The 17,609-nt window shown below is 44.4% G+C and overlaps 1 protein-coding gene across 3 annotated transcripts in view; it reads left to right on the forward strand.

The window, feature by feature from the left end:
* The window catches only part of SARNP (SAP domain containing ribonucleoprotein), a 248,429-nt gene extending 237,559 nt beyond the window's left edge, over positions 1–10,870 (forward strand). For all 3 annotated transcript variants that reach the window (XM_063952582.1, XM_063952583.1, XM_063952584.1), the window contains one exon: positions 10,477–10,870. In XM_063952582.1, coding sequence (XP_063808652.1) covers positions 10,477–10,518 — 42 coding nt within the window. In that variant the 3' untranslated portion in view covers positions 10,519–10,870. The remainder of the gene's footprint in view (positions 1–10,476) is intronic.
* Positions 10,871–17,609: the final 6,739 nt, after the last annotated feature.

Below are 17,609 nucleotides of genomic sequence, written 5' to 3' on the forward strand. Positions count from 1 at the left end.
GGCCGCCTCTCGGCAGGAGCGAGAGGCGGCAAGATCTGAATCTAGGGTGAGACCGCTAGAACTACCAGAGGGGTCTCAGCCTTACCAAAGGTCCAGATCCCCTTTGACTAAGGGGGATAAGTTTCATTTTTCTTATAAACTACCGGTTTCTGCTATGTTACTGTCTGATGATTCTTCGCCAGACCTCACTGTACAAGATGTGGGTGAGGAGGGTGAAGTAGACCAGCAGTCGGAGGGTGACAATTTTGACAGCCCGGGCATTGATAATCTCATCAGAGCGGTGCGTCAGTCTCTGAATTTTACAGAAACTGAGGAGCCTCTGACAAATGATGAGGTCGTTTTTACTAAACGACAGAGAACTCCAATATGTTTCCCTGTTTCAGAATCTCCTAATAAAATGTTACTAGAAACAAGGAAGAATCCGGATAAACGGTTTTCTGTACCTCACAGATTTAGGTCTAGTTATCCGTTTCCAGAGTCTCTGACAGCTACATGGGAGAATCCGCCGTTGGTGGATTCATCTGTGTCGAAACTTACAAAGAAATTAACCATACCAGTACCAGCTGCAACTACACTCAAGGACCCTTCGGATCGTAAAATAGAGGTTATGCTGAAGTCCATGTATACAGCAGCAGGAGTGCTGCTAAGACCTGGGTTGAGTGGCATCTGGGTAACTAAAGCTCTAATGGTATGGATTACAGAACTCAGATCTGCCTTAACTGATGATCATCTTATACTTCTCGCTGATCAAATCTGGGAAGCAGCTGACTATTTATGTACAGCTTCTACTGACGTCTGTCAGCTTACTTCTCGCTTTTCATCGTCGCTAGTCACAACTCGGCGGGCGCTCTGGCTACGTTCTTGGCGAGCGGAGACAGAGGTCAAGAAAGGAATAGAAGCGTTACCTTACGGGGGCGAGAAGTTATTCGGTCCTGAATTGGACAAATGGATTTCTGAGGCCACGGGAGGAAAGTCGGTTTTCTTACCATTTCCTCCAACAGTACCTAGAAAAAGGTATTCTGGACCGGCGTTCAAACCCTTTACACCTCAGTCCTTTCGCGGGCGTGGCAGGGGAACCGCCACACCAGGTAGACGAGGTCGGGGACGTGGTTTCCAACGAACCAATACCACTCGTCAGGATACTAAAGTCACCGGTAAGCCAGTGGCATGACGGGCCCCCAGCCCATCTCTGATCTCCTATTGTGGGAGCACGTCTTCAGTCATTCCAGTTGGCGTGGCTTCAGACGTCCACAGATGGGTGGATCCGCAATTTAGTTTTAACAGGTTACAAAATAGAGTTCGACTGTCTCCCGCCAATGCGGTTTTTCAGGACAGGACGGCCTCTGTCGGACGGCAAGAGGGCGATTCTGCAGACTGCCATTCAGTCTCTGCTGGACGCAGCAGTTTTGGTTCCGGTCCCTGTGCAGCAACAGGGTCAGGGTTATTACTCCAGTCTGTTTGTGGTACCGAAGCCGGATGGCTCGGTCAGTCCAATATTGAACTTAAAGGGCCTCAATCAGTACGTCACTTACTACAGATTCAAGGTGGAATCCCTGCGGTCAGTAATTGCAGGTCTAGAGCCACAGGAATTTATGATTGCGCTGGATCTCAAGGATGCGTATTTACACAGTCCGATTTGGCCTCCTCATCAAAGGTTTCTGCGGTTTGCAATACGACAGAACCATTACCAGTTTCAGGCTCTACCGTTTGGCCTCTCGTCAGCGCCTCGGGTATTCACCAAGGTGATGTCTGTGATGATAGCTCATCTCAGATCCCTAGGAGTGATAATAGTTCCGTACTTGGACTACTTACTCATCAAAGCTCCGTCTCAACAAATCCTCCTTCAACAGGCGTTGCTGACATACAATGTACTGGTTCACCACGGTTGGAGTGTCAACTTCAAGAAATCGCATCTAGTTCCGTCTCAACGACTTCAATTCCTAGGTATGGTTATCGATACGGTAGATCAAAGAATTTACCTACCCGAACAGAAAGTACAGGTCATTCGTCATCTGGTACAATTAGTGCTCAAGCCACGCACGGTATCGGTTCATTTGTGCATTCGCCTTTTAGGCACAATGGTGGCGGCTTTCGAAGCGCTTCAGTTCGGAAGACTTCACTCACGTCCTTTTCAACTGAATGTGCTCGCACAGTGGTCGGGCTCGCATTTACAGATTCACCACAGGGTAAGGTTGTCTCCAAGGACCAGAGTGTCTCTACTCTGGTGGCTCAAAGTACAGAATCTAACCGCAGGGAAACGGTTCGGCGCCTGGAATTGGATAATTCTCACGGCAGACGCAAGTCTCAGAGGGTGGGGAGCTGTAGTTCAAAATTTTCAGCTTCAGGGCCTCTGGGCGGATCACGAAAGATTGCTGTCTATAAACGTCCTGGAACTCCGGGCAATTTACAATGCATTGCGACAGGCAGTGCACATGTTGCAGGCTCAGGCTGTTCAGGTGCAGTCAGACAATGCGACGGCGGTCGCATACATCAACAAACAAGGCGGAACGAGAAGCCGCATGGCAATGCGGGAAGTAGCTCGAATCCTCAATTGGGCCGAATATCACCAAGTGATATTGTCGGCAGTGTTCATTCCGGGAGTGGACAACTGGGAGGCGGATTATCTCAGTCGTCGGGATTTTCATCCAGGAGAATGGACATTAAATCCAGAAGTGTTTCACATGCTGGTCCAGAGGTGGGGTTGCCCGCAGGTGGATCTGATGGAATCTCGCCACAATCATCAAACGGCCCAGTATGTGTCCAGAACGAGAGATCCAGAAGCAGTGGCGGTGGATGCTCTCACAGTCAGGTGGCCATACAGTCTAGTGTATCTGTTTCCACCGTTTCCGCTGATCCCTCTATTGCTAAAACGGATCAAAAGAGAGTCCGTCACTGTCATACTAGTGGCGCCTCATTGGCCACGGAGAGCTTGGTTCTCGGATCTTCGCGGATTACTCGCAGACGATCCTTGGCCGCTCCCACTACGTCCGGACCGGTTACAACAGGGTCCGTTCCTTTACTCCGATTTAGCGCGGCTGCGTTTGACGGGGTGGCTGTTGAGACCGCCCTCTTAAGGAAAGAGGGCATTCCAGAATCAGTCATTCCAACCATGTTACGAGCTAGGATGCCGGTTACGGCAGCTTATTATTACAGAATTTGGCGTGCCTATATAGGTTGGTGTGAAGCTCGGAAGGTTCCGACATCTTCTTTCAAGTTATCCCATCTTTTGTTATTTCTACAGATGGGGTTAGATGGAGATCTACGTTTATCTACACTAAAGGTGCAGATATCTGCTTTGTCAATTTACTTTCAAAGAAGATTGGCTCTATTACCGTCGGTACACACCTTTATGCAGGGTGTCCTCAGGGTACAGCCTCCATTCTCTCCACCTACTGCGCCATGGGACTTGAATCTGGTGTTAGATTTTTTACAGTCTTCATATTTTGAACCCTTACAAGAAGTGGATATTAAGTTTCTCACTTGGAAAACGATTTTTCTCCTAGCCTTGGCTTCGGCAAGGCGGGTTTCAGATTTGGGTGCCTTGTCATGCAAGCCACCGTTTTTGGTGTTTCATGATGACAGAGCGGAACTTCGGACGAATCCCGCTTTCTTACCAAAAGTAGTGTCATCTTTTCACATCAACCAACCAATAGTAGTTCCTGTGTTGACAGGACATTCTGAAACTCTGGATGTGGTACGCGCTTTACGCGTTTATGTATCCCGAACGTCTACAGTTCGTAAGACGGATACGTTGTTTGTTCTCTGATGCTGCCAAGAGGGGTTGGCCAGCCTCCAAGCAGACCTTATCCAGATGGATAAAACTGACCATACGTCAGGCTTATCTTCAGGCTAGGTTACAGCCGCCTACATCGGTAACAGCTCATTCCACACGTTCTGTGGGAACTTCATGGGCAGCTGGTCGTGGAGCTTCGGCGACACAGCTTTGCCGTGCGGCTACATGGTCGTCAGTGCACACGTTTGTGCGCTTTTATAAGTTTGATACTTTTGCGGCATCAGCATCTAGCTTTGGCCGTTTAGTGTTACAGGTGCCATATAGCTCTCCCGCCCACGGGGAAAACTTTGGTACGTCCCTAGAGTACTCCAGTGACCCCTAGTGGATGAAAAAGAAAATAGGATTTTGGTACTTACCAGGTAAATCCTTTTCTTTGAATCCATAGGGGGCACTGGACGCCCACCCAGAGCAGTTGTTACCTGGTTGTGGTAAATGCAGGGAATATTATGGTAACACACTCTAACCGACTATTTCAAATTAGAAATTTATCGGGTTGGTGTCAACTGTTAGTTGTCAGGTTTGTTTTGTGTCAACTTTATTGTTGTCCGTTTTTTGGTTATATGTATTTCTCCATTGTCAACCTCTATAGCTCCAGTTCGGGTCAGTAAAAAAACACTGAGGTACTCTGGGATATGGAGGGGAGATATAGTCAAAGTTTAACTATTCAGTGCCTAGTTCCTGTGGAACCGTCCATATCCCTAGAGTACTCCAGTGCCCCCTATGGATTCAAAGAAAAGGATTTACCTGGTAAGTACCAAAATCCTATTTTTACTGACCCTGGGGCATATAAAAGACGCTGTCCTATATATGAGGGATGCCCAGAGGGACATTTGCTTACTAGGCTCTAGGATAAATGCAATGTCAATTTCTGCCAGAAGGGTCCTGTGGACTCTGCAAAGGACAGGTGATGCCGACTCAAAAAAGCACATGGAGGTTTTACCTTATACGGGTGAGGAATTGTTTGGGGACGGTCTCTCGGACCTAGTTTCCACAGCTACGGCTGGAAAGTCAAATTTTTTGCCATATATTCCCTCACAGCCTAAGAAAGCACCGTATTACCAAATGCAGTCCTTTCGATCACAAAAAGGCAAGAAAGTCAGAGGTGCGTCCTTTCTTGCCAGAGGCAGGGGTAGAAGAAAGAAGCTGCATAATACAGCTAGTTCCCAGGAACAGAAGTCCTCCCCGGCTTCCACTAAATCCACCGCATGACGCTGGGGCTCCACAGGTGGAGCCGGGAGCGGTGGGGGCGCGTCTTCCGAAATTTCAGCCACCAGCGGGTTCGCTCACAGGTGGATCCCTGGGCTATACAGATTGTGTCTCAGGGATACAAGCTGGAATTCGAAGTGATGCCCCCTCACCGTTACCTCAAATCGGCCCTGCCAGCTTCCCCCATAGAAAGGGAGGTAGTGTTAGCGGCAATTCACAAGTTATATCTCCAGCAGGTGGTGGTAAAGGTTCCCCTCCTTCAACAGGGAAGGGGTTACTATTCCACAATGTTTGTGGTACCGAAACCGGACGGTTCGGTCAGACCCATTTTGAATTTAAAATCCCTGAACATTTACCTGAAAAGGTTCAAGTTCAAGATGGAATCGCTCAGAGCGGTCATTGCAAGCCTGGAAGATGTGGGTTTTATGGTGTCTCTGGACATAAAGGATGCTTACCTGCATGTCCCCATTTATCCACCTCATCAGGAGTACCTCAGATTTGTGGTACAGGACTGGCATTACCAATTCCAGACGTTGCCGTTTGGTCTGTCCACGGCACCGAGAATATTTACCAAGGTAATGGCGGAAATGATGGTGCTCCTACGAAAGCAAGGAGTCACAATTATCCCATACTTGGACGATCTCCTCATAAAGGCGAGGTCCAGGGAGCAGTTGCTGATCAGTGTAGCACACTCTCAGGAAGTGTTGCAACAGCACGGCTGGATTCTGAATATTCCCAAGTCGCAGCTGATTCCTACGACGCGTCTGCCCTTCCTGGGCATGATTCTGGACACGGACCAGAAGAAGGTGTTTCTCCCGGAGGAGAAGGCTCAGGAACTCGTGACTCTGGTCAGAGGCCTCTTAAAACCAAAACAGGTGTCGGTGCATCACTGCACGCGAGTCCTGGGAAAGATGGTGGCATCGTACAAGGCCATTCCCTTCGGCAGGTTCCATGCGAGGACCTTTCAATGGGATCTGTTGTACAAGTGGTCCGGATCGCATCTTCAGATGCATCGGCTGATCACCCTATCCCCCAGGGCCAGGGTGTCTCTTCTGTGGTAGCTGCAGAGTGCTCACCTTCTCGAGGGCCGCAGGTTCGGCATACAGGACTGGGTCCTGGTGACCACGGATGCAAGCCTCCGAGGATGGGGGGCAGTCAATCAGGGAAGAAGTTTCCAGGGGCTGTGGTCAAGTCAGGAGACTTGTCTGCACATAAATATCCTGGAACTAAGGGCCATACACAACGCCCTGAGTCAAGCGGAGCCTCTGCTTCGCAACCAACCGGTGCTGATTCAGTCAGACAACATCACCGCAGTGGCCCATGTAAACCGCCAGGGCGGCACAAGAAGCAGGGTGGCGATGGCGGAAGCCACCAGAATTCTTCGTTGGGCGGAGAATCACGTGCAAGCACTGTCAGCAGTGTTCATTCCGGGACTTCCTCAGCAGGCACGACCTCCACCCGGGAGAGTGGGGACTTCATCAAGAAGTCTTCGCACAGATTACAAATCGATGGGAACTGCCACAGGTGGACATGATGGCATCCCGCCTCAACAAAAAGCTACAAAGGTATTGCGCCAGGTCAAGAGACCCTCAGGCGATAGCTGTGGACGCACTAGTAACACCGTGGGTGTTCCAGTCGGTCTATGTGTTTCCTCCTCTTCCTCTCATACCCAAGGTGCTGAGAATCGTAAGAAAAAGAAGAGTGAGAACAATACTCATTGTACCCGGAATTACAAGAAATGCTCACAGAGGACCCATGGCCTCTGCCTCTCAGACAGGATCTGTTGCAACAGGGGCCCTGTCTGTTCCAAGACTTACTGCGGCTGCGTTTGACGGCATGGCGGTTGAACGCCGGATCTTAGCGGAAAAAGGCATTCCGGATGAAGTTATTCCTACGCTGCTAAAGGCTAGGAAGAACGTGACAGCAAAACATTATCACCGTATATGGCGGAAATATGTTGCTTGGTGTGAGGCCAGGAAGGCCCCTACAGAGGAATTACAGCTGGGCCGGTTCCTGCACTTCCTACAGTCAGGAGTGACTATGGGCTTAAAATTAGGGTCCATAAAGGTCCAGATTTCGGCCCTATCCATTTTCTTTCAAAAGGAACTGGCTTCTCTTCCTGAGGTTCAGACGTTTGTAAATGGAGGGCTACATATTCAGCCCCCTTTTGTGCCACCAGTGGCACCTTGGGATCTTAACGTGGTGTTGAGTTTCCTGAAATCTTACTGGTTTGAGCCACTTAAGACCGTGGAGCTAAAGTATCTCACGTGGAAAGTGGTCATGCTATTGGCTTTAGCTTCGGCTAGGCGTGTGTCGGAATTGGCGGCTTTGTCATGTAAAAGCCCCTATCTGGTTTTCCATATGGACAGGGCAGAATTGCGGACTCGTCCGCAATTTCTGCCGAAGGTGGTGTCATCTTTTCATTTGGACCAACCTATTGTGGTGCCTGTGGCTACTCGTGACTTGGAGGATTCTAAGTTACTTGATGTAGTCAGGGCTTTGAAGATTTATGTAGCCAGAACAGCTGGAGTCAGGAAAACTGACTCGCTGTTTATCCTGTATGCATCCAACAAGCTGGGTGCTCCTGCTTCAAAGCAAACTATTACTCGCTGGATCTGTAACACGATTCAGCAGGCTCATTCTGCGGCTGGATTGCCGCATCCAAGATCAGTAAAAGCCCATTCCACATGGAAGGTGGGCTCTTCTTGGGCGGCTGCCCGAGGGGTCTCGGCATTGCAGCTTTGCCGAGCTGCTACTTGGTCGGGTTCAAACACTTTTGCAAAATTCTACAAGCTTGATACCCTGGCTGAGGAGGACCTTGTGTTTGCCCATTCGGTTCTGCAGAGTCATCCGCACTCTCCCGCCCGTTTGGGAGCTTTGGTATAATCCCCATGGTCCTTACGGAGTCCCCAGCATCCACTAGGACGTTAGAGAAAATAAGATTTTACTCACCGGTAAATCTATTTCTCGTAGTCCGTAGTGGATGCTGGGCGCCCGTCCCAAGTGTGGACTTCTTCTGCATTACTTGTATATAGTTATTGCTTAATAAAGGGTTATGTTGGCATCCGTTGGTTGATGCTCTGTTGTTGTTCATACTGTTAACTGGGTATGTTATCACAAGTTATACGGTGTGAGTGGTGTGGCTGGTATGAGTTTTACCCTGGATTCCAAAATCCTTTCCTTGAAATGTCAGCTCTTCCGGGCACAGTTTCCTTAACTGAGGTCTGGAGGAGGGGCATAGAGGGAGGAGCCAGTGCACACCAGTAGTCCTAATTCTTTCTTAGAGTGCCCAGTCTCCTGCGGAGCCCGTCTATTCCCATGGTCCTTACGGAGTCCCCAGCATCCACTACGGACTACGAGAAATAGATTTACCGGTGAGTAAAATCTTATTTTTTCACGTTGTCATTATGGGATATTGTGTGTAGAAATTTGAGGGGAAAAATGAATTTATTCCATTTTGGAATAAGGCTGTAACATAACAAAATGTGTAAAAAGTGAAGCGCTGTGAATATTTTCCAGATGCAATGTAGATGAGAGGCGGGATAGCAATATGTAAGAAAGTAGTATAGTAAGTGTGTCCAGGAATTCAAGTGCCGGCAAAGGGTGCGAATTGCTGTTGCCACAGTATTAAATGCTGGCAACGTAAGCCTGATTTGTACCCTTCACCTAGTAGATTTGCAGGCCTCAAAAGTGCTCGATATCTTTATGGAGTAACAAACACTTTTGATAGAGATCCTGCCACCGTAAAGTGTGGCGGGTGTCGTGCGAATTAAGCCAGAGATTCTTGCTGGCAAAATTAATTCCCTCCAAGCCCATTACTGATTCATAGGGTGGGATACCAAAGGTATAAACATAGCTTCTAGTTGTTCGTACTGCTTTGCTACTGCAATATTCCCAAAACCAATATTTCTTATTGGACAGTGTGTGGAACATTTTTAAATGCCTCATCTAGAAATGAAATCCATTCATATCACCTGTGAAGATTGTGTGCCTTTATTACACATAATCATTATTGTAAATTATTATGGTTGCCGGTGTTTTAAACTGTAAGTGTGAACATAGGAATCATGGTAACAATGGCATTAAATCAAGCTAAATATCAATTGTAAAGCGCAACGGAATTGGCTGCGCTATATAAGAAACTGTTAATAAATAAATAATTTCAAGCTAAATATAATATCAATCATGTGGAAACAGATTAGCGATGCATCTCCAGGGCATAGTTGCAAATGTTCCAATTTGAAACACTTTATTTGTGTACACTATGTACCCCATCTGTGTCATCCCTGTCTTCCCCTCCCCGTTAGAATGTAAGCTTTCACGAGTAGGGCCCTCTTCCCTCATGTGCTTATCCTTTCTTACTTTACTTTAATAATCTTCAACTGCACCAAATCCATCAGTCTTCTGCCACCTGATACTTATTCCAGTGTAATCTACTGATGTAACTGTTTATTTACCCTGTACTTGTCCTATACTGTCATCAACTGTAAGTTGCTGTTTTCCTGTTTGATTATTTGTTTAATGTACTCTGTAATTGGGCGCTGCGGAACCCTTGTGGCGCCATATAAATAAAGGATAATAATAATTTAAGAAAATAGGTGCTTTGGGTGAAGCTTAGCAGGTACGTAGTCTTATTGGTAAATCTGGGTACATTTGACCATGCATTTTAAAATAATGCTTGGTTTCCCCAATATATTTTTGCTTTGCATGTGCAGCAAAGCACAGCTGGAAGTTGACGCTTTGGCAGTGTAATTCATTCAGTGGCTTGTAAAACATTGGAATGTGGGGTCAAATATGCACTGTTGATGGATTCTGGCTACCTTGTACAAATATGTGAGGGCATCTGTCAGAAGTGTGAACTCTTTGCCACAGAGACCATGTGCCTCCTAACAGCCTCAGGTGGGGGAAGGCTGGCCAATTAGCCCCTATCGTGGGTCAAAGGGCACTTAAGTGGGAGCTGCTTAAGATGGGGGAAGTGAGAACAGGAAGCAGTATCCATAAAGTTCTGTATGCCAGCTGTGTATTACCTTGTGCTGTTTTCAAATTGTCTATAAGTTAATGTAGAGGAGCAGGCACTGTGCTTTCTATAGAGCACTGGGATACGTAGCCAGCATGGTCTGTGCCGTTTGAACATCTAAATAAAGAACATGCTGTATAGGAAGATTTATTATACAAGATGATTGAAAAACTGCAATTTTCTAACCATTACTTTTATGCGGCCTCTGTGTAATCATGTCCTTGACACCTACATCATAATGAGTGTCTGGTTGTCACAATGAGCTTTGGAGTTAGATTTATGGTGCAGTTGCCCATAGCAACCAATCAGATTCTATCATTTTCTAGAATGCAATAGAGAAATGATAGCTAGAATCTGGTTGTTATGGGCAACACCACCACTTGTCTCTTCTAGATGCTTTAAAAAGCAAAACAAATGTAAAGTATTTCATTTTTTATTTATTTATTTATTTTTATTCTAGGCAAAGAAGAGGAAAAGGTCAGAACGTTTTGGCATTGTCTAGCAGCGTACCTGCTACACCTCATACACTTATTTGTTTCATTGTTTGTTCATCTCACCAAGGGGTGTATTTATCATAGTATGGAAAAAGATAAAGAAGAGAGAAATAAAGCACTAACCAAACGGCTCCTAACTGACCTTTTTCAAATACAGCCTGTAAGATGAGAGTGAGAAGCTGATTGGCTAGTGCTTTATTTCTCGTCACTTTATCACACTCCATGCTTTGCAAATACCCTTCCAAGTATTGTAAAGAATCTTTATATCATCTTTTGCTTTTTTTGAATAAATTTTTTTAATAAGCTTTTTAAGATTGGGGAAAACATGGAGAATTTAATAAACAAAAAACCTGTTCCTTATCTGGTGTATTTTTGAAGTACAGTGTTTACTTTAAATGATTGTTTCATCTACACAATGCTGGATAATGAATGGGCCGATCTTTATTACAAGGGCTTGCAGTCACATTTACAAAGGACTATGCATGAAATTGTAGAGCTGAAATGACATGTAGGATTGTAGCCACCTATGGTACTGTGCGCTTGTCTTTTTATCAATACATGATGAAATTCAAGAGGAGGATGTTAACAATGCATTCCTATTTCAGTGTTGGAAGTAGGCTGCCACTAATTACAAATGGACTTTTTATACATCTGGGAATTCATTACTTTACAACACTGACCTCATTCAAGCTTTACCCTGCATTCTTGCCCTTCATCCACACACCCCTAGGCCGAATGCTTTATTGCTTTAACTCCCATTTGTCACAATTACAGGTTTCTTTCATTTAAATGTCCCTGAGACTTTCTCCTCCAACTAATAGTGCAGCTAAAAAAGATGGCTATGGTCAGAAGCTATGCAGCAATAACACATCTACTAGCAAATCTATGGTGATGTTACCCATTTTTTATGTTCTGTATCTGTGGAATCTTTTACACGCTGAGATCCATTGAGAATTGAATAATGTGGTACTCTTAAGAGGCATTGGAGGGTCAAATTTAACCTATGGGCATTCAAATGTAGTCACAATGTTGATCTTTAGATCCGACGAGGATGATGGGTCTTTTAGTTTCACAGCAGGTGACAAGTCCTGGTTTCCCTGCACTTTTGTATGACTTCCTTTATTATACTTGGGATTGAAACCGTGATATGATGTATTAGGACATTGGCATCTCTGCATATCAGTATTGCATTGCAAAAGAAAATGTATTATATAATACAGTATGTCTTGTTGAAACAGAATATTCTGTGTTTAAAAAGTAAATATTTTGTTTTACTAATTAGTTTTGTAGCATTTGGTTTTTGTTTTTTTTTTTACTTATGTATATGACTTTTCCATATGTCTTACCTTTTTTTTTTCACTTCAGTCTGCATTATGTTGAAGTAGCCAAATATGCCATTGGAACTGCATCCTCAAGTATTACTGCTACAATCACTCTGTACCATAATACAACAGTCTTAAAGGTGCAGAGAACCACAACATCATACTGACGAGAGGAATGCTGGGAGCTTTGTAGGTCTTTTGAAATTGATTTCTCTCTATCAGAATAAGTTGCTGACAACTTGAAGACAATGGGTCTGATACAGATTTGTAAGTAAAGCAATAAATGCAAGTAACTTTGTCAGGAACAAACCATGTTGCCATGCAAGAGGAGCAAATACATTTATATGTTTTCTGTGCAGGGTAAATACTGGCAGCTTTATTTTTGCACTGCATTTTAGATTTGTTTGCACACACCCCACCCAAATATAAATCTTTATACACATGTTACATCTGCCCCACCTGCAGTACAACATGGATTTGTCCAGTTGTTTGCTATTTTGCTTTGCTTACAAATCAGGATCTAATCCAATATTTAGTCATTGATTATTAATCCTTAAAGTTTGAGGAGTGTCTAGAGCAGCACTCATACTATTTCCAATGAAAACAGGGTAAGCCCCATGGATTGTGTATTTATTTAGGTTTGAATTTAACAGCATTATGATAATTGGTAATAGATGTGAGGCTAAGGAAAGGACTTCACCTAACGTAGCTAAACAATCTGACAAACAGTGGTAGCTGCTCAATCATTCCTGTAGATATATATCAGGTGCTAGAAAGGGGGAGGGATCACAAACAAACGGCAGACAGAGAGGGCAGCTTCCCCCTACCGGTATCCCCCCAGCACACTAAAAATTACCTGTAACAATACCTGAACCTATCTGGTAATAGAATTTCAGAGAAAATGGTCACATGTTTCAAACTTGTAAAAGTGTTGCATAATCACAAAGATGAAAAAACACGAACCATCAATGTATCAAAAATAGGACAACGCTAAAGTTTTCATTTAACCCCTGAGGTGATAAAACACCTAAGCAATGTATCCACCGCGCTTTGCACATAAGCAGTAATAAGTAGTGATGAGCGAGGTTCGGTTTTACTCGGTTTTACTCGGTTCTCAAAACGGCATCTTATTGGCTATCCAAAACACGTGACATCCGTGAGCCAATAAGATGCCGTTTTGAGAACCGAGTAAAACCGAGTAAAACCGAATCCGCTCATCACTAGTAATAAGTAGTCATAGTTTGGCTCATAATTTACCTATTTCAGCTGTTGTATTCTGACGATTCAATGCCAGACCTTATATCTCTGGAGGAACAAGAGGAATGTGAATTGGGCCAGGAGTCAGATAGTGAGGTTTCTGATAGCCTGGCCATTAATAATCTCATCAGGGCACTACATTTTACTGAGACTGAGGAACCTTTTTTAAATGATTGATAATTTATTTTGCTAAAAAACAGAGGGCAACTGCGTGTTTTCCTTATTCAGATTCTCTTAATAAGCAGTTAACGGAAGCTTGGAAAAATCCTGATGAATGATTTTCTATGCCTAGGCGGTTTCTGTCTTCCCAGAGTCTGACAACTAAATGGGAAAATCCACCAACAGTGGATTCCTCCATTTCAAACCTTTCAAAGAAGTTAACCATTCCTGTCCCCGCTGCAATGACGCTTAAAGACCTGTCAGAGCGTATGCTAGAAGCTATGCTAAAGTCAATGTATACAGCAGTAGGGGTGTTGCCTAGATCTGCTTTAGTTGGAGTTTGGGTTAACAAGGCTGTGGTGGGGGGGGGGGTCTGTTTTCCTGCCATCTCCCGCACCAGTTCCTAAACGGAAATTCCATTGGACCAGCGTTTAAATCTTTTAGACCTCAGTCCTTTCGAGACGTGCGAGAGGAACAACCATACAGAGTAGATGTGGTAGAGGACGTGATGTTCAACAAAGGCTGCTGACAAGCCAGTGGCATGATGAGCTTCCAGCCCATCTCGGATCGTCTGTTGTGGGAGCACGCCTTCAGACGTTTCACTTGGCGTGGTTTCAGACATCCACAGATGGGTGGATCCGCAATTTAGTGTTCAAAGATTACAGAAAGTTTGATTCGTCTACCACCAATGCGATTTTTCAAGACAGGACTGCCTGTGTCAGGAGACAAAAAGGCGGTTCTGCAAACCGCGATTCAGTCTTGTAGATTCAGCAGTTTTAATTCAGGTTTCGGTTCACCAACAGGGTCACGGTGGTTGTTCCACTGTTTTTGTAGTACCAAAGCCGGACGGCTCGTTCAGACCGATATTGAACCTAAAGGGGCTCATTCAGTACGTGACTTACTACAGATTCAAGATGGAATCCCTGCGGACGGTGATTGCAGGTTTAGAACCACAGGAATTCATGATTTCGCTGGATTTCAAGTATGCGTACTTACACATTCCAATTTGGCCACCGCATCGGGTGTACTTAAGGTTTGCAGTACAACAAAACCATTATCAATTTCAGGCACTACCAACTGGTCTCTCATCAGTGCCTCGGGTATTCACAAATGTGATGTCTGTGATGATAGCTCATCTCAGATCCCTGGGAGTGATAATTGTCCCGTACTTAGACGACCACCTCATCAAGGCTCCGTCTCAAATACTCCAACATGCCTTACTAGTGTACAGTGTACTAGTTCAGCATGGTTGGCTTGTCAACTTCAAGAAATCAAGCTTGGTTCCCTGTCAAAGAATACAAATCCTAGGAACGATTCTGGATATGGTGGATCAACAAAGTTGCCTGCCAGAACAGAAGCACAAAGTGTTCGTCATCTGGTACAGTTAGTGCTCAAACCACAGACAGTCTCTGTGTACTTGTGCATTCGACTGTTAGGAAAGATGGTGGTGTCTTTCAAAGCACTCCAGTTTGGAAGATTTCACTCATGTCCTTTTCAGCTAGATCTTCTAGCACAGTGGTCAGGCTCTCCTCTCCAAATTCATCAGATGGTGCAGTTGTCTTCAAGGGCCAGAGTATCACTACTCTGGTGGCTCCAAGTACAGCATCTCATTGCGGGAAAACGGTTCGGAGTCTGGAATTGGATAATTCTGACGACGGACGCAAGTCTCAGAGGTTGGGGAGCAGTGGTCCTGTATCGTCAATTTCAGGGTCTCTAGTCAGACCGAGAAAGATTACTGTCAATAAATGTCCTGGAACTCAGGGCAATCTACAACGCTCTACGTCAGGCAGTTCAGATACTCCAGTCTCACTCTTCAGGTTCAGTCAGACAGCGCGATGGCAGACGCATACATCAACAAAGAAGGAGGGACTCGAAGTCGCATGGTATGCAAGAAGTTGCTCGAATCCTGAATTGGGTCGAGCTTCACCAAGTGATATTGTCGGCAGTGTTCATTCCAGGAGTGGACAATTGGGAAGCAGATTATCTCAGCCATCAGGATTTTCATCCAGGAGAATGGGCTTTACATCCAGAGGCGTTCCAAATGTTGGTCCAGCGGTGGGGTTACCCACAGGTGGATCTCATGGCATCTCACCAAAATCATCAAACTTCCCAGTATGTGTCCAGAACAAGAGATCCAAAGGCAGTGGATGTTCTCACAATAGCGTGGCCGTACAGCCCCCGATGTATCTGTTTCCACCATTTCCGCTGCTTCCTCGTTTGTTAAAGCGGATCAAAAGGGAATTTACGACAGTCATACTAGTGGCGCCTCATTGGCTTCAGAGAGTGTGGTTCTCGGATCTCCATGGTCTACTCGCAGACTATCCGTGGCCACTTCCGCTATGTTTAGACCTACTAGAACAGGGTCCGTTCCTTTACCCGGATTTAGCGTGGCTGCATTTGATGGGGTGGCTGTTGAAACCGCTCTCAAGACGAGAGGGCATTCCAGACTAGCCTGTTAAACCAACTATGTTACGTGCTAGAAAGCCAGTTACAGCAGCTCATTATCACAGAATTTGGCGAGCTTATATAGGTTGGTGTGAGGCTCGGAAGTTTCCGACATCTTTCAAGTTATCCCGTCTTTTGCTATTTTTACAGGTGGGTTAGATGGAGGACTACATTTAGCTACACAAAAAGTGCAGGTCTCTGCCTTGTCAATGTTCTTTCAAAGGCGTTTGGCTCTTTTGCCAGCAGTTCACACTTTCCTGCAAGGTGTCCTTAGAGTTCATCCTCCATTCATACCACCTACAGCTAGTTTTAGATTTTTTGCAGTCTTCAGTTTTTGAACCCTTGCAACACATGGATGTTAAGTTTCTAACTTGGAAAACAGTGTTTCTCCTAGCCTTAGCTTCGGCATGGCATGTTTTAGAATTGGGTGCTTTGTCATGCAAACCACCGTATCTGGTGTTTCATGATGATAGAGCGGAACTTTGGACGGATCCCGCTTTTCTACCGAAAGTAGTTTCTTTTCACATCAATCAACCAATCGTAGTTTCTGTTTTTTCCTGTCTTTCCAGAAGATTCACGAGCGCCAGCTACTTTGGATGTGGTACGCGCACTGCGTTTATGTAGCCCGAACATCAACAATACGTTAAACGGTTACATTGTATGTTCTCTATGATGCAGTCAAGACAGGGTGGCCAGCTTCCAAACATCACTTTAATGTTTATATCCCGCACTGGACATGTAGTAATAGTGAGTTGTTTGTCGTTGACTGTTTAAAAAAAAAACAGCTAAGATTATATACCCTAATTTGGGATTCTAATAATTCAAAAAGCTGGAGGTGCTCCCTCAATCATATAAATGCTTGTTGGAGAAGGCCAACAAAGAGAGTAGATTGCTTTTTTGGAGCATTCTTTTCAAGTGAATTATGTAACCAATTTGACATGATTATGTTAATATAAAACTTAACCTTTAATATACTTCCAGAAAATAGAGTGGGGTAATTAAACAGCAATGTCCATAAGTGAACACATTAAAATCAATGCGTGATCTGTAATGCACCCCCTATCTATTATGGGTACCAATATCCATTATCAAAAAACAATACATTTGTGTGGTGAATTTATTATGCAAATTATTCCTGTATCCTTGGATGTCTATAATCGTCCTTTTAAATAGTCACTAACAGATTACTCAGCGTGACATTAAATTAGTGGACGTCTGTAATAGTCCTTAAATAATAGCAAATTGCTTAAAGTGACAATAAGTTAATTCATAGTTAGAGCCAATGTTCCAATAATAATCTCAGCATAGAAATTTCTATATTTATCACTGCTACAGCAAGAATCTATTACAATACAATACCACTTCTACTGTTAAATAAGTCAATTGATAATTAAAAACAATATCCTGCGATATTACCAGCATAGAAATTTCCCATATTTGTTATCTAACATACCACAGAGCTAAATGAAACATTGTTTCATTAAGCATGGTAAGTACAAATTGTGTTTAAAAATCCCCACAGGGCGTCACATTAAATATACATGATACGCCGGCTGCTGTCATATAGTATGATTCATATCGAGTTATCCACTGAGTATGTTTGTTACAATGGATGTATCAGAGATATTATGCTCTTTGAAAATGTATCACAAATGTAACATTTCTTGTAACACTGGGAAGACTGCCATTAACATAGGAATGCACATGTTGTAATATAACATCTTCGACTGCCATATCTAAATTTCAAATTGTATCTGAAATATTAGTCTTTAGAACATATTTTGGCAAGATCACCTCTTTAGTATAATGGGCAATAAGACACAGTGCGATCTCATGCAGAGGTATACGTATAGGTACTATATGAAAACAATTTATCTCATTATTTGCAGTTACTACAACTCCTATTGCAGACATAG

Source organism: Pseudophryne corroboree, chromosome 2 (assembly GCF_028390025.1).
Source record: "Pseudophryne corroboree isolate aPseCor3 chromosome 2, aPseCor3.hap2, whole genome shotgun sequence".
Lineage (NCBI taxonomy): Eukaryota > Metazoa > Chordata > Amphibia > Anura > Myobatrachidae > Pseudophryne > Pseudophryne corroboree.